This window comes from Megalops cyprinoides, chromosome 16, assembly GCF_013368585.1.
Source record: "Megalops cyprinoides isolate fMegCyp1 chromosome 16, fMegCyp1.pri, whole genome shotgun sequence".
Classification (NCBI taxonomy): Eukaryota; Metazoa; Chordata; class Actinopteri; order Elopiformes; family Megalopidae; genus Megalops; species Megalops cyprinoides.
In genome coordinates, this window is record NC_050598.1 from 5750346 (window position 1) to 5770565 (window position 20220).

Sequence of the window (20220 nt, forward strand, 5' to 3'; positions counted from 1 at the left end):
TAATCAACTATCATTACTGAATCCAGGACAATCAAAGTGATTCACCCCCTGCTGTCCTTAAGAAACCGCACAGCATCATCATCATCAATGTGCTCCCCTTGGATTGCATTGTGCTGCCATCTTCCTGCTTCAGCTCAGTGTAAGGGGCTTCCTCCATTGCGCCTGTGGTTTCTACTTTTGTTTCTGGTGATTGTGATGAAACCAAATCCTTGGGTGAGGTGCATTAAACTGTAACTCTGATATGGTCATTTAAATAAATAATAAAAATAATATGTGCTTTACCTTCACCTTGGTGTCTTTGGTGTTATACTTCACTTTTACAGCATTTAGACTGCTGAAACAACATTAAGAAGAAACAGAACACCAGCCCACTGTCTTGTGTTCCCAGATGTGTCCTTTTATTTGCAGTGCCAACAAAGCCCCTCTGAATGAAAGAACACAATGGCACTCTTCGTAAAAGAACACCAATGGGAGCATAAGACAGTGTACGGGTATTCTGTTTCTTCTTTATGTTGTGCTAATGGACTCACTTGTGCGCAAAACGGATGTGCACGGATTTGATATTTGAGCGCTTGATCGCTGGCAAATCCCAAAGTGCATCACCGCGGAGACGAGGCTCTGTGCGAGCCCAGGTTGTGGGAAGTCAGAGCTGGTTTCCAAAACGGGTTGCTCTGAATTCGTGAATGCATTGCAGTCACCGTGAAACCCCGTTAACTTGACGAACTGCCACAAAATCAATGTTGCGCATGTGGATTTGCCATTCTTCCATCTCTGAAACAATCAGTTGAGTAAAAAATACCCACAACGGTCAAGGTTCCTGCACTGGAGTGCAGTGAATGTTGTGCAGCGCCCAGGTGGTGGCTGTGTGCTAGTATTGCTGGTGGTTGAGGCGAGGTTCTCGCTCCATAAATCATTCAGATCTGATGACAGCATCTGTGATTCGAATCTACCGTGTACTTGCTAGTCTTAACAATCAAGGGATATGTTTCCAAACTAGGCAACATGACTACACTTGTTATCTTGCTTATCAAAAAAAAACGCAGGCAGGAAACAGGGAATTTTGGTAGTATTTTTTCTTCAATTGCGCTGCTGGGGAGAAGCGCTCAACACTACGGAGGTTGATGCGGTGTAAATCTAACGTGAACTATGCATTGGAAGGGGGAAGGGGGTACGTTGCTGTAGGACGCAAGGGGCGCCTTCCTGACGTCATACGCCGCGTTGGCTTGCTGTAGAGAAAGTTTTGTTACCCCCTCCTCTTTCCTTAACTTTGTTGTTGTTGGGGGAAAACGTTTTGGTTAATTGTGTGAATGTATGCGTGTGCGTGGTTTTTACCCCTTAAACAAAAGGGAGAAGAAGGAAACATTTTTTGCTGTGAGGCTGAGCGGCGAGGAGGACTCAGAGTGTAAACTCCTTTTAAAACGATCATTGTCTGGCTTAAGCATACCACAGTTACACAGCGCGATCGTGTCCACCCCCACCTCCACTCCAGGGTAGCTAGCTAGCTGCCCCTCTTCTATAGTTTGTTTGGTGGGACAGAAAAGGAGCTGGCGAAATGGCGGAAACCAAAATAATATACCACATCGACGAGGAAGAGACACCGTACTTGGTCAAGATTCCCATACCCGCCGAAAAAATTACCTTGCTGGACTTCAAACAGGTCTTGAACAAGCCTAATTATAAATTCTTCTTCAAATCCATGGATCAGGATTTCGGGTGAGTGAGGGACGGCGATTGTACGAGTCTGATACGTGTGGCTGGCTTGCTTGCAAATGATGGTGATGAAAAGTAGCCAGCTAGCTTTGAGTCTTCAATGAAATTATCTGGCTAGCCAGCAAACAGCTAATTTAAGAACCGCTGGAGAGAACAATGCAGTGGAAATATGTCAAATATGTGTTGATCGCTGCCAAACATGCATATATCTGACAGTTTTTCTATATAACCAGCTCGCGTTACTTAAACCATACTATGCTTCGTTGTTTCTAGCTTCTAAGATATTTATCTAGTTCCCAATTTATAAAAAATGTTTTCCTAAAACTAACCGATAATTGTTCGTTACGTTCTGCAGTTTAATCGACAGTTAGAAGATACTGTCCAGTGGCTTACTTATGAAACGATACTGTAATTTGTAAATGTCAAGTAACTATCAGCGAACCATTCGCAGGAATGTAGGAGCCTCAAAGAATGTTACAGCTAGCTATTGTTACACCACGTAAAATCAATAGGTGGCTAGCTAGCAAATATTACTTTCTGGTGAGTAGCTAATGTTAACGTTATTACATGTAGTTAACAAGTGTAGTAACAATTAACAGGACCAGAGCATGCGGAGTTTCTTTGCAACTAGGATTCACATATCGCCATGCAGAGCAATTGTCTTTTTCAAAACTTTTAGTTGAATCAATAGGAGTGGGCGCTGTTTGTATATTTTTTGCATGTGGGCTGCCGTAGCCAATTAAAGACGAAAAAATGCAAACACGCACATTAAACCAGAGATTTGAATGACACAATTCGTGGCCGACGTAGTCATTTTTCTTAAAGTCGGTTTGACGAAAAAGTCGAGGGAGCTCTTTAGGAGAATTTTAATGCAGTGTCTGACCGAGAAAATTTTTCACTACTGCTGCGTCCCCTCTCTCCGTATGCTGGCCGTGCGTGAAATCGTGTGTTGTGTTTAGGATATATTTTGTTTAGCGAACAGGAACAGCCAGACTTCGTCCCTCTGGAAAATGATGGAGAAATAACAAGTCGTGCACCGCGGTATTGTCAGACCTCAGTATCCCATCCGTCCTGTCTTGTGAAATCCTGCGTTTTTTCTCCATCCTTTTTGGGCCGCGTGCCAGAACAGAGTCCCAGTACACCAAACTCAGCTACCCTTACATCGCCTCTTTCCTTTCTCCTCAACCCCCAAGTCGTTTCTCCAGAGAGTATTTTGTTGTAGGCTACTCCGATTAATCTCTCTTTGGTACCTAGTTGTCAGATTACCATTTTCCATGTTTGGCTGCCACGGAATGTCTGGATGGTCTAGAACTACACACACACACACACGCACATACACATACATACATACACACACGTCGTATATTTAATTAAGTTAATAGTACTTGGCTACACTTTTCGATATCTGTACTCTAATACGGTAGACACCATGATGTAACACAATGTTTTGTACTTTGATAGGCACAGATAGGTTCTTGACTGAAAGGAATTGATCTAGTTGTGTAGCATCAAGATGTATAACTTTGGAGAGTATGGAAAAGCATAAGAAAAACAAAGATGGAAACTTTAAAACATATGAGCAATCTGTGCTGTGTTACCCCAAATTGGATTTACCTTCAGTTAATTACAGATGACTTTCGTTGGAATCTCGATTGATTTCATCAGTTCTAATTCCAAGTTTCTGCTTGGTGGAGTAAGAACTAACCATATGTTTTCCAAAGCATGTTAAAATGTAACCCCTTTGGTTATGAAGAGACCACTGTAAACACTACCCTGTGTCCCTCACTACAAAACCTTCTTTTAGCCATTTTAAGGCCATTCTTTATTGTGATTTGGTTAATGGCATGGATCAGGCACATGGGCTGGCATATAGCAGTCATTAATGGTCCAAGAAAGAGGTCCGCTTGGGGAGGGAGGGGGATGGGGGCATTGACAGCTGAAAAATTGGTTCAGAATAAAATTGGGCTGAATAGCTGTTTCTTTTTCTTTTTTTTTGACTCATGAGGCTTTTTTTTCTCAGGGTCTGCTGCAGAGTGAGTGTTTTGATTTCCTCTGCTTGGAGCCAGCTGTCAGACTGACTGTGTGTGGTGGTGGTAGTGGTGGTGGTGGTGTTGGGGGGGGGGGGGGGGGGCGTTAGGGTTGGAGAGAGGCCATTTGCTGAGTGTCTGGGGCAGAATCAACAGGAAGCAAAGAAGCAAAGGAATGGTGGGGGTTGGTGGTAGGGGGTTAGCAGAAGAATTGTGTGTGAGATCGGTAGGTATGATAGATCTAGAGATACTTCTGTGTGTGTGTGTTTCGAGTGGTGGCAACAGCAACATAGCTGCATTATGTGTACTGGAAGTGGACTGTAAATAGTAAAATACACATTTAGCTGTGTCTTTGGGGTGGTGGGCCAAGAATGTGTTTTTGGGATAAGGACTTTGGGAGTGGTTGAGGTCTAGGTGGCAGAGCTTTGGGCTGGGGGTTGAAGGGGGTGGGTGGCTTGGTCTGAGGTATTTAAGTGCATGTGTGAAATAGTTTGGGAGCACAGCATGTGTTTGTTTGAACGCAGAAATTGAGTGCGGAATTGCTCCATCAGAGGTTAGCGTCATGTGTCCGCCTGTGCATCCAAACCCTCATGAGGGATTAAGTGGCGGTTAGTGTTGGCCTAGATGAACAGAGGCCCTGGTGTCACACGCGGATGTGCTGCCAGAAGTCCCGTGAAGAGCTGTCTGTCAAGCCCACAAGCAGCTTGGCCGCGCAATCTGTCTCCCGAAAAACCAACTCTTAACAGCTGCACCCAACGTCCCGGCGCTGTTTAACCAGGCCTGGCGTGTGCTATAAAACAAGGAGGGCAGGCAGACACAACCAAAAAACAAAGGAACCCCAACAACATTTTATAGATTTTTCAGTTAGGCAGCCATTAATGTGTCAGATAAACTGAAGGTATCGTATCTGCCTTTACCCAGAAATGCCGTAACATTGGAACATCCGACAGAGACACAGTGCCCCAAAGGAAAGAAGATCTGAGAAGTCGCTCCAGGAGAGTAGAATTTGATGTTGCTTTGCCACAGTTATTCTGCTCATTTTCCTCACTGCAGCTCTGAGCCCACATCTTACAATTTCATCTGAAACTGTACGTTTTACAGGCTCTTAAACTGAATAATGTTCTCTGGACATTTAAGCCGACCAGCTGGCTTGCTCTTTCAAACGAATCTCCTAAGGCGGTAATGTTGAGTATAGTCACTACCAATCAATAACACTGAATCTAGTTCAGAACTTTCAGTGCAGTTGTGGAACCCTGGCAGCCATTTTATTATGTATTATAGCAACCATATTCCATGAGCCAACCCACTGTAGGACTTTATCATTAACTCATCGATAGATTTCTGTCCTGCATTACACAGGGTGGAGTGTGATACTGCCCTCAGCACGCAGGGTTTTGGCCTTAACCTTAGCCTTAACATTAGCCGCTTCAGCTGTACCTGAATGCAGTCACGTGGGGTTTTTTGCATTAACATTATTTTAAGGTAGAACCAAGCTTGTCTTTTGGCTCACTTTCCGATACAATACTGGCTATATTCAAAGCGGGCCAGACGAAATGTCCATTTTATTCATTTTATGTGGAATTAATAATAGCCTTGTTTTTTGCTCACATGTCCCTCCATAAATGGAACAGTACAGCAAAGCATATTTGTGTTTTGATTTTATTTCCTCGTACTCTATACATAACCCCAAACAATGTTCAGAGGGAAAGATAAGCAGCAGACACACAGGTCAGTGTAGTACTGTGAATCAATGTTCACTAATGTTGAATCTTTGATACATCCACACTAGCAGGTCTGGACTGAGCTCAGTCTAATGTGTTTGAATGGAATGGTACCTAAAATCACACCAATTACTTTTTTCTATATTTGTCAGCTAGAAGAAACTACAATATTTTGTACAGTTGCAAAAAAGCATTATAACTGTATGCAAATGATATAGCTATAGCATATTTATTTTGTCTTTTTTGACATGCACATGGGTGGAGCAAGGTTGGGTGTATCTATGGGAAATCCAACAAAAATTTATGCTCCATTTTGAGCAGCTCCAATTAGCCACAGTTCACACAACTACACTTGAATGTGGCCAGTGAGAACATGGCTGTAGTTTGCAGTAATATTGACTGAAGACAAGGCAGGTTAACTGTGTTGTTGAGAGTGGCATTGGTAAAAGGTTGTCACAGAATCTTAAAAGTTGATCACAAATGAGGGATTTCCTTTGAATATGGAATATCTGCCACCAAGGAAAATCCAGGAGATACTTCTGAAAGACTAATCTGAGAGTGAGGGTTGTGGCATTTTTGGTACCATCTCCCGCAAGTCATTATGAGGATGGAAAGATTGTGGGCTGCCATGTGATTTCAAATACATTTGTCAGATCCCAGGTGTCTTCTAGGGTTAGATCTTATTATGGTTTCCATGGTGTTAAGCTTCTTCAAGTACCCCTCCAGACAAGATGCTGCTCTGTTGTGGGATTCTCCCACCGATCTTACAAGAGCCAAACAAAAAGCTGAAATGGTTGGATTACAGGATATCCCACACCTTATTAGAGGCTTATAACTCAAAGATTGTCAGCCACATTGGCAGCTGGTGGACTGGCCTTCTACCCTTGGCAAAGGTAGTGAATCTGAATTGCCTCAGTAAATGCCCAGCTGTACAAACTGGTAATGTGTGGGGGGAAAAAAGTAAATTGTCGCTGTGGATATGAGCATCCATCTTCCCTGTCCCACTTCGGCATCCCCAGATTCAGCAATCGATTGAGGGGTGTAGCCCAGGGCCAGGCCTGCCAATTGTGCGATTAAGGGGAGGGAGGGGGTTGCATGTTTAAGCATTTAGGTTATGTTCCAGTACCATTGATAGTGTTGGTTTGTCTAGTGACTGTTACATTTTACACATGTTTTTAGCATGAGTGTTGAAACCCGCAAGGCTGAGGTCAGAGGGGCATGGTGGCACCCACAAGGAAGTGGCCGGGCAGATTGTGTGCTAGGTTATTCTGTTCATCTAGAATTTTCACCTGCATTTTAAATTCAGCCTCCCATGATATGTGTGTGTGTGTGTGTGTGTGTGTGTGTGTGTGTGTGTGTGTGTGTGTGTGTGTGCGTATGTGTGTGTGTGTGTGCGCGCGCGCGCTCATTGTGTGGCTGCTCAGTAGACCCGCATGCATACTGCCCCCACAGGAGGCAGGAAGGCACAGAAGGTGAAAAATACAGCCAATAAGGTGAAAGGTCAGCTGGGTCAATCAAAGCGGTTCTGTCCGTTGTGTCCATTGAAAAATTGAACACGCTGAATGTCTGCCCACCAGGCCGAGCTTCTACAGCATCATCCTGCAGTCCTGCCCGGAGGCACGTTACGTTAAGAAGGAATCTTCACAGTGTGACAGTAGGGCGCTCCTACTGCCCGATAGCCACGACAGTCTTCATACACTGCCCTTTAACAGATGTCCCCCAAAGCACTTGGGCACCTTTTCTCCCATTACCTCTGTAGTGCAAGCCAAATGAAGGTTTGGAAAGAATCGCCATGAGATCCTTTCTGTAACGAACTGCTGTTTTTGTTTAGAGGTGAAATGCGTCTCTCTTGCTGGTTCGGGTTTGTTCTCCTTGGCTGAGGTGGAGTCGATGAGTCAGTGGGAAGCTGGGGTAAAGACAGGCGGCCCAGAACCGGCGTGCATTTAATTACAGGGGGGTACCTGATTGCTTCTGCTCTCCCTGTTATCTCTCTGCAGGGTGGTGAAGGAGGAGATTTCCGATGACGGCGCCAAGCTACCCTGCTTCAACGGAAGAGTGGTGTCATGGGTAAGAAGGGGGAAGCGTGCTTTCTTGGAACAGTGCATGGGGGGGTTCATTTATTAGTAAAATGTCTTTTGGGGGATGGATTGAACAGTGCATGGGGGGGTTCATTTATTAGTAAAATGTCTTTTGGGGGATTGAATTGTGATCTCAGGTTCCTTGTATGGGAGGGGCTATTCAGACCGATGAGTCTACAGACCAGTCTGTATGTGTCAGAGAGTTCCTGAAGGAGGGAGTTAGAGTGTTTCTATAAACTGAGATTACAACGACAATGGACAAAACTGGGAAACTGCTCTGCATTGCTAGGTACTGAGAATTGTAATATCACTGTCAGTAATAGGGCTGCAGTCATAGTTACACTCAGATTTCTTTCTTAAGAAAAAAAAACTCATCATGAATCATACCTATTTGTTAGATTTGAATATGAATTGCTTCTTTTGTGCATAGCCTCGCTGGCTTTTGTGACATTGTAGTGGGGCACAAGTGTCAGCCTGTTAAAATATTTCATTTTAGGTTATAGGTAGTAGGGATTCATTGCAGTGACCCTTGACCCCTTGATTGATTTACACAGTGTGCAGTGGAGGGGGAGGGTGTTGCATAGTTGATTTGCTAGGGATGAACCCGTGCAACTATCACGTGTCTATTCCAGACTTATGTGTGTCCCTCAGAGGAGGGACTTATGTTTGGACCTCCAATCGGAGGAAGCAATGCAGGCCTAGACTACACCCCCATTGTTGATTGATTGATTGATTGACCGACTGACTTCACAGTAGTGAGTCAAGTGGAGTTGCATGGAGGAGCAGACAGACTGCTGGGCTCAGAGGTTGCAGTTTCGAATCACAAATGGGACAGTGCCGCTGTTTTCCCCCTTCTGTAAGGTGCGCAGAAACATGGCACCCCTGTCAAAATCCAGCCTGATAAATGAGTTGCATAACAAGTAAGATGTGAAAGAGGAGGGGGGCGTCAGCTAGGCACGCAAACAGAAGAGGGAAGAGAAAGGGAGAGGGGAAAGCAGGATGGGAAAAAAGAAGTGTAAAGGGAATGACATCTGATATTACTGTTTGCTGCACAGGAGGTGCCTGGAGAAGACACACGATAGCTGTGCAGTCGTTTGGCTAAAGAAAAGGGAGTCTGCAGTAAATTGTGTCACCTTTCCAGGTCCCTGGCTTTTTTCCCATACCAGGCACTCACCTGATCGGGACATTGATTTATATTGGTTAGCTGTGACTCTCTTTAGCGCCCTTTCAAGAGCACGTGTTGGGTTTTCCTCCCTCGTCATCACATGGGGGGAACTGCTTCCACGATCGACCTGCTGTCTGGACCCCACCCACAGCGGAGAGAGGGAGCCTAATCATTTCCCAGAAGGCGAGCGCGTTCCTTTTTGTTTGCGGCCGAGCACTCAGGGCTGTTTGTCATCGGCGTCTCCTTCCCCCCAGTGGCATACTTGCGCCCCGCTTAACATTTCAGCCAACTTGGGGAATACGCTCAAAGCCAACATGCTCAGTGGAGCCAGGAGCCAGGCTCCTGTAACAGTTGGACACTGTCAGATGCATGATCTCTGTGTTTCTCTCCTCTCTCTCCTTTCTCCTTCTTTCTCCCTCTGCCTCGCCTTCTCCCTCGGTCTCCTCTCTCCTTCTCTCTCCCTCTGCTTCTCTCCCTCTCTCCTCACCTCCCCAGCTGGTTTCCTCAGACACCCCCAGCACAGAGCCACCAGCTCCCCCGGTGGAGGTTCGGGCTCAGCCCTCGCCCCCACCTCCGCCCCTACCCCCTCCTCCAGCCGAAAGGACCGGAGGCATCGGAGACTCGAGACCGCCCTCCTTCCAGTAAGTCCCTCCCCTCCTCCCTACAGATTTCCCCAGCTCCCACGGTGCAGCCTGCCCTACAGTTACTCTTTCAGACCCAATTAACAGTAGATTACAGTACCCTAACTTGGGCATTGTGCGCCAGGGCCCTGGTGTTACATTTCCAAAAGGTATCGTTGAGTTTGACGCTTGTTCTTCAGTGAGTACAGAGGCTTGAGTTACTGTGAATTGTGCTGAAGGACAGTGTACGGTTTGATTTAGATCCTGATTCTCGATACCCAAACTGTTGGCTCTTATTTGTAAGTCCCAGTCTTTGTTTCACTGATGAAAATTTTGACGGAGGTAATGATGTGAACGTTCCTCAACAAAGTGTTCTGTAATTCAGTCAGCTATGACAGTGATGTCATGACAAAGCCTTAAAGTAAGTTGTAATGGTACACTCCCCTTTGTGGGATAGCTGAAAGGTTGACAGACGCTTCAGGTAAATGTTAAGTAACAGTGGAGTCTTGAATGTGACCGCAAAATCCCTCAGGTGTAGACTGGTAAGAGGTGTTCTCCTGATGACCCCCCCCCAATCAGGAACTAGAACCGGGGGGATTGAACCCTGAGCTTTGTTCGTTGGCCATCGGTAGATGATCTAACAGAGGCTGACAAGAGGAGTCTGACCTTCTCCCTCCAACCCCTAGCCCCAACGCAGCCGGGAGTGCGGAGACCCTGGATGACCGCACGGAGACTGAGTCGGTGGTGTCCTTCAGGAGAGAGAGGCCACGTCACCGGGAGTCCCTGGATCACGGTGAGGGAACTGGCAGGGTACCTAGATGACATTCGTTTCACGTCGGGAACTTGACTGCTATGCTTTGTGATGCCAATAAAGCGCATGAAATTCAGTTGTAAATTCAACGAACACTTTCAATAGGAGGAGCTGTTACATGCATTGGGTAATTGAATGTGATTGGCAAAATGGAAACTTTCAGATGCTGCAGCGGTCCCCAGGCTTACTTTAATTTATATTACTTTGATACTGTACTATACTGTTACACACCACTGAATCAGGAGTGAAGCTGTGTTTTTTTGCTGCCCATCCAGAAAAATCGTGATCTACTCATTTACTGCATTTCTGGAATAAGTTTTCCGCACCAAATTACAGTGGTGCAGTTCATGGGCAACGCTGGCGGGTCACCGTTCATTGGCTGCGTGTGTCCATGTGGGCCCCTCTCATTCGTCTCTGTGTTGGTCCCCCCCACCCCCCCCCCCCAGGGCCGCGGATGAACGGCCAGAGCCGCATGGAGCGCCACCTGGCGGGGTACGAGAGCGCCACTACTGTCATGAGCAGCGAACTGGACACCACCAGCTTCTGCGACTCGGACGAGGATGACACCATGAGCCGGTGAGTGAGAGACAGACAGACAGACAGACAGACAGACAGACAGACAGACAGACAGACAGACAGACAGACAGGGAGGGAGTGGGCTCAGGGCAGGTTTCATTCATTACTTGAGCATGTTTTTTGCAGATAAATGAACAAGATATGAACTGCAGCCCTACGGTTGACTCATCTTGAGGTGTAATTTTAGCCGTTTCTAGCCCGATCCATTCATTTTTCTGCCTGAATGCCAGCTTTGCAGAAGAACAAAATCCAGCGCTGATATCAGAACCCACAGCTGTTAATATTAATATTGAACATTCAACAATAATGAATAAAATGACCGTCCCTCCTCCCACAGGTTCAGCAGCTCCACGGAGCAGAGCACAGCCTCCCGCCTCCTGAAACGCCACCGCAGACGGAGGAAACAGCGCCCCCCAAGACTGGAGCGGGTACTGCACTCACTGAGAGTGGACCTAACTCAAAGCCTAGAACACATATTGTGACCTTTGATAATCGTAAGCGGGTGTGCTGTGAGCTTTCCCATCACATGGTGCGAGAACCACCAGAGTCAGAGCTGCGGCTCGGCGTAACGGCGAGTTGTTGAATGTGTCAGCGCCTCTGGAATGTGGCTACGGTTATCGCTGCAAGAAATGCCTAGCTTGTGATTCGCTTCCTTGCTAAGAGAGTTTAAAATACAGGCCGTAACAGAATCGCCTTGCTATTTCTTTCCGCTGGTTGAGCTGCTGCTGTTTACTGAGATAGCTCTGTCTCAGATGGATAGACTAAATAGTCACACACAGCACATAGAAAACACCCTGCTAAAAGCATCACCTGCTGATGCGTCACTTTGTTTAATGGTTGCTTTTCATTGTCGGCCATCAGTCCTTCTTGTAAGCTTTTCCTGAGAGAACAGACACTAAACATCACTTGCAGGAAACAATAACAGCTTGTATTGTCCTGTGCTATGAGTCCCTGACACACTGCAAGATCTACACAGCCAAATCATGACATTATTTTGGCATAATATGTGTCGAATTTCAGCAATAACCTGTTTGCTATTATGTTCTTTTACTTGCCTTTGCAAATACTGTGTGTTCTAGGCTTATGGTGGAGTATGGTGGATCACTTTTAGGAATAAGACAATGTTTGTATTTGTACGATGTCTTGTGTATATCTGTATGTGTGTGTGTTTGTATGCCTTGGTTGGAGGGAGGGTTTTGGGTGGCTGTCTGGTGTAAAGGTGGTAATAGTCTGGTGTGGGGAGGAGAGGTAGGGGGATGGTTTGGTTTCTGTCGCTTGGGGGGGGGGGGGGGGGGGGCTCTGCCTGTGGGTCTAACAGCCGTGTCGCATGTCACAGGCATCCTCCTTCAGCAGCGTGACTGACTCCACCATGTCCCTCAACATCATCACCGTCACGCTCAACATGGGTGAGTGCTGTGGTGCGCTCTCTGTAACCACACACACGCGCACAAATGCACACACACACACACACCTGTCTCTTCTCTCTTTCCTTCCCTCCTCCTCTAATTTTTCCTGCCTTAAGCTTGGTTTATGCTTCTGCATCATACCCCTGCCGTCGCTTCAACGCCGTCGTGAACCTTTCGAAGGTCTGTGTCAGGGTTGAATGCGTTGCGCTGCGTCGCTGTGCAATTCACCGCCTTAACGCTAGGGGATGTGTGGTTTCTGAAGGGTCAATCGCGAAACTCGTTGATTGTTTAGCTTCCCGCTTCGTTTTTCCGCTCACAGTGAACAATGGCGACTGAAAGGGAAAGAGTGTTGTAGGAGCTGGAGATGATTGATGAACAACAAATGCTTTTATTTGTGCTCGTATTTTCGTACTTCTTCGGTTAAACGCTCCTCAACTTGATCCATGGTTATTGCGCAGAAAACAGCTCTGATACGAGCACTTTAAAAATGGCGGTATAGCAGGAGGGGGAAACCGGAAAAGCTAAATGCCGGAAATGATGTACTGAGCGGACCAATCACAGCCCTTGCGGTCTGCGTCGCCTCAACGCAAAGTTTTTTGGAGGTGCACGTCAGGCGATGGCAGAGGGGTACGCGGCGACGCAGAGGGCTCTGCGGGGGTACGCCGTCGATTCGACGCAGAAGCATTAATCAGGCTTTAGTCTTCCCCTGCTTCACACACCAGTCCTGGAACATTCCTCTTCCTCACCTTCTCCTCTTTTCCCTGTGTACATTGTGGCCACTTTTACCATATTATTTTACTTTTACCACTTATTTCACCCTTTCCTTCCTGGTGCTCCCTCCCATTCCTACCATCCCTTTGCTTTGGCCACATACCCCTTGTCCTCTGTCTCTCTTTCTCTTTCTCTCTCCCTGTATATCCATTTGCTCCTTGTCCTCCATCTCCCCCTCTCTCTGCCTGCCTATGTCTCACAGCCTGTCTGTCTGTCTGTCCGCATGTCCCTTTCCCTCTGTCTCGCTCTAACCCCTCTCTCTCGGTCCCCCTTGTCCTGAGCAGAGAAGTACAACTTCCTGGGCATCAGCATCGTGGGGCAGAGCAACGAGAGGGGCGACGGGGGCATCTACATCGGCTCCATCATGAAGGGCGGGGCCGTGGCAGCCGACGGGCGGATCGAACCCGGGGACATGCTGCTGCAGGTGAGGGCGCAGTCATGTAGCCATGTAGCGGGAGCTAGTAGCCATTGCTGAGGGAGTAGACATATCTGGCTGATTTGAGGGTGCAAGGGTGGATGGGGACAGTAGCATGCAGTAGACTTGGTGCCTGGAACTTCTCCTTTGCAATTCACAGTACTCTCTTCCAAGGAGATCTGGCACTGACATGGTGAAGTTTTAGGCCTTTTTCTTTGCATACTCAGCGCTCGGATCAAAGGTGGTGGGGTAAAGCACCTAAACCCACATCATGGAGACTGCTGTGCAGATCCGGCTCTGTGCAAGCCTGCCAGAATCCGAGAACAAACGCTTGTAAAGAGCTCCATCCTCCCTGCCAGCTAAACTTGGATATGAGCGCAGTGACTGTTAAGTCATTTAAAAAGTTAAAAAACGCACACACAAAAGGAACCAAGACTGAAAGGACACAGAGTTGTTTTAACTATTCAGTTTTCAGTTTTTCATCAGAGCTGTGTTTTGGAAGTTTAATAAACATTTTAAAGTTCAGGCTGTGGGTATTGGCAATGCCATGACTCTACACGCTGACACCTTGTCCACCTCTCCGTCTCGCCCCCCCCAAGGTGAACGACATCAACTTTGAGAACATGAGCAACGACGACGCGGTGCGGGTGTTGAGGGAGATTGTTCACAAACCGGGGTATGTCACCGTCTGTCTGAGGGCCTTGTTTGTCACACATGATGCAAGCGAACCGTGCTGAATATAAAAATAAAAAGACCGTTCCTCTCTCCTGCTTTGTTCTGCTGACTGTGTGCTGCTTCCGTGAGTCTCATTTTTATGAGATTCACATGTTTGACGTGTTGGTCAGTTTGCAAATAAAGTTTTGGGCAGCAGTGTAGTATAGTACTAAGGAGCAGGGCTTGCACCTGAAAGGTGGCTGGTTCAGTTCCCACTGGGGTACTGCTGTTGTACCCTTGGGCAAGGTACTTAACCCAGAATTGCCTCAGTAAATATCCAGCTATATAAGTGGATAACATATAAAAATTGTAACCTGTATAAGAGGATCTGCTAAATGACAATAATGTAATAATGTAAAGTTTTATTCCAAATTCTATCTCTCTTTCAGACCCATCATCCTCACGGTAGCTAAGTGCTGGGACCCCTCCCCTCAGGGCTACTTCACCCTCCCACGCAGTGAGTTACGCTCTATGCCCTGTGCGTACCCCGTCTCCTTCCACAACACCAATAGCTCTCTGCACTGAGACTCAGTGCATTAAACTCTGCTGAGAGGGTGGCCTGTGATGAACTGCTAATCCGACAGCGCTCCAAGCCACATTGATTAAAAACCCATGGTGTTGGGAGCACTGGTGTAGTGATAAGGAACAGGGCTTCTAACTGAAAAGGTTACAGGTTCAGTTCCCACGGTGCTGTTGTACCCGTGGGCAAGGCACTTAACCCTAATTGCCTCAGTAAATATCCAGCTGTGTAAATGGATGTTAAACTGTAAGCTATGTAAGTCACTCTGGATGAGAGCTAATACCATGCAATGTAATGTAAAAAGCATGTTTAGGAAATGGCGCTCCCAGCACCACTGCTGTTATTTACTATGCCTGTGTTAACCGATGTGACTCCCTCGTTCTCCTCTCCTCTCTCTCCCTCCTCCCAGACGAGCCCATTCGGCCGATCGACCCGGCGGCGTGGGTCAGTCACTCGGTGGCGCTCACGGGGGCATACCCCCCGTACCCTGGCAGCTCCTCCCTCAGCACCATCACTTCCAGCTCCTCCGTCACCGAAACAGAACGTGGGTCCCACCCTTCCCCTGCATCCCTCTATATCTGTATCTCTGTCTCTGAGTTAGTCTAACTCAGTTCAATTTATTGTGTTTTATAGGTACAAAGTAAACAATAAAGTGAAAGTCAATGTTTGGCACAGCATATAACAAGGACATATCAAATAAATAATGAATAGAAACCATTGCACATATGCACAGATTAACCCTTTCGCACGTACAATCACACTGGTGTGATCAGCTGTTTAGCACGTATGCTAATTGGATTGGAAAAATTCTAGCTAATTTTAGCTTTGAGGAAACAGCGATTTAACATTAAAAAATATAGCAAACGCGGCGTTGAAAACTATAAGAAGCTTAATAACGCTAATGAAAACATAACAAACCATATAATGTTACACATGTGCTACATAGCATAAAATAAGTTATGTGCGAAAGGGTTAAACAACATAGTTGTAAAATGTGGGGTTAAATTTCAATAATGATTTCTGTAAAATAAAAATTGCATGCATGTCTGTAGAATCTTGTCTTTCTCTCTTCTCCTGTTTGTCCCCTCCTCATGTCAGTCTTTACCCCTCTGTGTGTCACATGGGTGTTCTTGGTCTGTCTTTAAATTTTCCCGTTTAGTCATGAGTTTCTCTCCACTACTGGATCAGTGTCCCTGTTCCTGGATCAGTGTCCCTGTTCCTGGATCAGTGTCCCTGTTCCTGGATCAGTGCTCCTGTTCCTAGATCAGTGTCCTTGTGTTTCAGCACGCTTCCTCCCTGCAGACAGCCTCCCATGGTCCTTTATGTGCTGAGCAATATGAGTGTGTCCCTCTCTCTCCAGGCTTTGACGACTTCAACCTGTCCCTGCACTCGGACATGGCCTCGGTGGCCAAAGCCATGGCGTCCCCGGAGTCCGGCCTGGAGGTCAGGGACCGCATGTGGCTGAAGATCACCATCCCCAACGCCTTCTTGGGTGAGAGAGAGTGAGGCAGCTCCGACTGCAGCGGAGAGGGGAGGCAGCAGAAAGCCAGGAACATGAGAGAGAGAGGGAGAGAGGGAGAGGGAAAGGGAGAGGGGGAGGGAGAGGGGGAAGGAGGGAGGGAGAGGGAGAGAGGGAGAAGGGGAGGGAGAGGGAGAGAGGGAGAAGGAGAGGGAGAGAGGGAGAGTGAGAGAGGGAGAGGGGTAACGAACAGGTGCAAGGAGGGCTGCAGAGAAGAGTGTTTCTGACAAACCTAGAAGGGATCTTTGAGTTACTTAGAAGAAGTCTGCAGGCACACTGTTATAGCATCTATGCAGTGCAGCTGGCAGAAATAATCCCCTAACAGAGACCCTACAAATAAGCCAATGACTTCTGTGTCAAACACGTATGATTTCTCTCGTTTGTCTTTTAGTAAAGAACTGCAATAATCAGAGTTTGGGTGACCTTCCTCTGGATTGTTAGAAATCGTTTGCTTATTTGTGCTGGATTGAAAGAGTATGATCACATCCCATAATAGTTGCTGTGCTGTCTTCCACACCGCCATCGCCCTGCTCAGGGCGATTCCTGTGGTGCGGTGGTTTCTGCTCTATCGGGATAGGAGTTCCATCAGTAGCCAATCACAGGCCACGCCACAGACCCGCCTTAAACTGCAAGCTGCACGATTCTAGCATGGAAATGCAATCAGTCGCGGCTGTCGAAGACAGATTGACCCCAGCAAACTATGGTTTGAGATTCATATGACTGGAATCTGTCTCCTTCCCCCTCTCTCTCTCTGCGTGCTTGTGTGCGTGTGGGGGTGTGTGTCTCCAGGCTCAGACGTGGTTGAGTGGCTGTACCACCACATCGAGGGCTTCCAGGACCGGCGGGAGGCGCGCAAGTATGCCAGCAACCTGCTGAAGGCCGGCTTCATCCGCCACACCGTCAACAAGATCACCTTCTCTGAGCAGTGCTACTACATCTTCGGGGACTTCAGCGACTGTGAGAACTGTGAGTTCCCATAATGCATTGCTCTGGAATAAAGACAATCATCGTAGATTTACTGTAGGGTGCATTGTACATGGAACTCATAGAGTTTGTGTTTCAAACACAAATGGTGATATGTTTCAAATGGTGATAAAATGGGCAATCTTTACAGCATGGACTCGATTTGCACTGAATATTGTGCAGTGTGTAAGTCACTCTGGATCAGTCACTCTGGAAAAGAGGTTCTGCAATCAATAAATATAAATGTAAATGATTCGCTGCCATGAATACACGTTTTTGATGGCTTTTTGAGGCACTTGTTCATTGTTCTTAATCGTACTCTTTCTCCTTCCTTCTTTTTCTCCCTGTCTGACTCCCGCGCTCGCTCTCAGACATGGCCAACCTCTCCCTGAATGACAATGACGGGTCCAGCGGGGCCTCAGACCAGGACACGCTGGCACCCCTGCCCCTCCCCGGGGCAACCCCGTGGCCTCTGTTGCACTCCTTCCCCTACCAGTACCCCCACCCTTACTCCAGCCAGCCGCCCCCCTACCACGAGCTGTCCAGCTACAGCTACGCGCCCGGCAGCACAGGCAGCCAGCACAGTGAAGGTGAGAGAGGGGGGGGAAGAATTAGAAACACGCCTGTGTATTTCAGATCTTATGTTCTTTTAAGAGAATCCTTGACTTTCTCCTTGCCTGTCTGTTTTGTTGCTGTGTTGTGGCTGGGCAAGGCAAACATGACATCAGCTCCCACTTCATTGGCGCTGTATGGTCAGCATGGGTTATCCCACCCACCAGCTTCTTCATCACTGTCACTACGCATGGGATATCTTTCTTTTTTATTGATTGGAAGACCCCAGCCACAACAAGGATGGCATCTCCAAAGCACACTGGATGATCAGAGCATTTGTTTTCTGTGTGAGAAACACATCACAGTCTAAAGTGGATGTGCTTTCTGTCCAAGTTGAAGACTGAAGAGGTCTTTCTTAGGTCAAAGTGTTACCAGTGTGTGGGTGCACATTCTCCTTGACAGTGACTGTACCAGTCCAAAGACCTTTTTACTGTCTTGTTTCTATCTTTTCTTTGTGGCAGAGGATTATAGTAATGCTGTTTCTCTCTCTCAGGGAGTCGGAGCAGCGGCTCAACACGAAGCGAGGGGGAGAGGCGGCGTGGGGGTAAAGGGGGAGGGGCCAGCAGCACGGGGGGAGGGGCCAGGGACGAGAAGTCCCCCGGGGGAGGGGGCGGGGCTGACTCACGCTCGGGCAGCGGCAGCGAGTCCGAGTACTCGACCCGCAGCAGCCTGCGGCGGGACCACGGCTCAGCCACGCCCAGCGAGCACAGCCACCTCAGCCAGCGCTCACACCACCGCGCCCCGCCCCCGCACCTCGCGCCCTACCCCCCCGGCATCCCCCTGCCCTACAACCCCATGATGGTCATGATGGTCCCCCAGCACCCTCACCCGGCGCTGGGGCCCGCCCACCCGCAGCACCCCGCCGGCCCCGCCCTCCCCTCCCTGCCCCCTGCCAGCACCCCAGGGGGCCCCCCCGGGGCACCCCCGACCCGCGACCTAGGCTCCGTGCCCCCTGAGCTCACCGCCTCCCGCCAGTCCTTCCACCTGGCCATGGGCAACCCCAGCGAGTTCTTTGTGGACGTCATGTAGCGACAGGAAGTAGAAACTTCTGAATGTGTATGTGTGCGTGTGTGCGTGTGTGCGTGTGTGCGTGTGTGCGTGTGTGCGTGTGTGTGTGTGTGTGTGTGTGTGTGTGTGTGTGTGCGCGCGTGCGTGCGTGTGTGTGTGTCAAAGGGGGAAACACCTGCCAGTTTCACACGCCTGTCAAATGAGGGCAAAGCTTTTAGCGGCTACCCCTTGCCAAAAAAAAAAAACCCAGCCACAGTCATTGTGAGAGGTGTTCTGGGACTTGCTTGTACACTCTGATGGAACCCAGGGTTTGTCTTGAGCACCCTTTAAGTGATCTAGATATTCTCTGCTCCCATTGACTCACTGATGTGTTTAGGATGTCAGTAGCGTATTTTTAATTTTTTCACGAGCCTTTTCTTAAAGAACTGAGCTGGAATGAAATGTGAACTCTGAGCCAAGCAATGCCCGCTGGGGCCTGTGATTGTGATTGGAGGGTTCAGTGGGAACTGGTATCACTCCTCAGTCATCTGGGGTTGGATCTACATATCCCTGCTTTCATAGGGACAGGGTTAATAGTGGGTGTGGCCTCAGAGAGGAAGTTTTAACACAGGAAGTTGGATGTGGGGAAAAATACACAAATCTCCCCATGCTTTCAGAATCTCTCCTGGTTGTTTATTTATCCACAGCCTTCAAAGCAACTGTTCCTGTTGAAGGCTCTGGATCCGGCTGGGTGCTGAACACTTCCAAAAATTATACACTGAATGGCTTGTCTCCTTAACTCAACATTAAAGTTGTACTCCCATGCACTCGTTTGATCTTGGGACTTGTTACCAAGTTCTTTTATGACAGTGTACACTCTGTAGATGTAGTCACTAAATGATTTGGTAGCATTTCGTGTGAAAGAGTGCTTGTTTTCCTCCTGGAGACGGGAGTTAGGTGAACAGTAGTGGTCTGTCATAGACACAGCTGTAGTAACAAGTGTAGTCCTCAAGGGGGAGCACCGGCTCAATTGCAGCTAAGATGCAGCAGAGGGCACCGTTGCTCATTTTTCAGGAAAGGATGAGCTCTTTAAGAAGACTTAAAAGTCTGGTTTAAACAGCTGGTGCCCGGTTATCACACTGCGGCACTGTCGTGATCAGGTCAGAAGTTAAAGATAGACCTCAAGTAAATAAAGGCCTCATTTCTTTCCCTGGCTCCCGTGTAGCCCAGTAAACTTAGTGTGACGAGTAGCCACTCATCTAATATTGCGATCTATTCTAACACCATTCTCCGCACCTGTAAATACTCCGTTCTGCTATATAAAGTAACAGTACGTAATAGTGAATATTTTAATGTGAAACGAGCACAAACAATGACAGACACGCACACTGTTCCCTGCATGGTACCCAGCTCACAGACTACTACTAGTTTGCACTAGGGTGTCATCAGCTGTGTGCTGCTCTCATGGGGAAGAACACTACAGGACTGTGTGGTACAGAGAATGGTACTGGGAGGGAGGGCCATACCAAATAATGGTACTTAAGAGTGGAAAGAGGCGACACAAAGATGTGAGGAGTTACTTTTTGGATAGATACTTAATGGCTG

At 47.7% G+C, this 20220-nt stretch overlaps 1 protein-coding gene across 1 annotated transcript; it reads left to right on the forward strand.

Moving 5' to 3' along the window:
• The first annotated feature begins 1243 nt into the window (after positions 1-1243).
• Positions 1244-18695, forward strand: dvl2 (dishevelled segment polarity protein 2). Its single transcript, XM_036549143.1, has 15 exons — positions 1244-1713; positions 7456-7525; positions 9197-9342; positions 10008-10114; positions 10579-10708; positions 11046-11136; positions 12045-12114; positions 13170-13309; positions 13900-13976; positions 14404-14471; positions 14944-15078; positions 15895-16026; positions 16843-17019; positions 17388-17606; positions 18122-18695. Exons 1-15 carry the CDS (start codon positions 1553-1555, stop codon positions 18655-18657), a joined length of 2259 nt encoding a protein of 752 aa, XP_036405036.1. The 5' UTR covers positions 1244-1552; the 3' UTR covers positions 18658-18695.
• Positions 18696-20220: the final 1525 nt, after the last annotated feature.

Bases quoted from the DNA above. Each gene is read 5' to 3' on its own strand.
- dvl2 (XM_036549143.1), top strand. From the start codon at position 1,553: ATGGCGGAAACCAAAATAATATACCACATCGACGAGGAAGAGACACCG. The intron at 12,115-13,169 runs GTGAGTGCTGTG...TGTCCTGAGCAG, and splicing joins CACCGTCACGCTCAACATGG to AGAAGTACAACTTCCTGGGC. The intron at 17,020-17,387 runs GTGAGTTCCCAT...GCTCGCTCTCAG, and splicing joins CTTCAGCGACTGTGAGAACT to ACATGGCCAACCTCTCCCTG.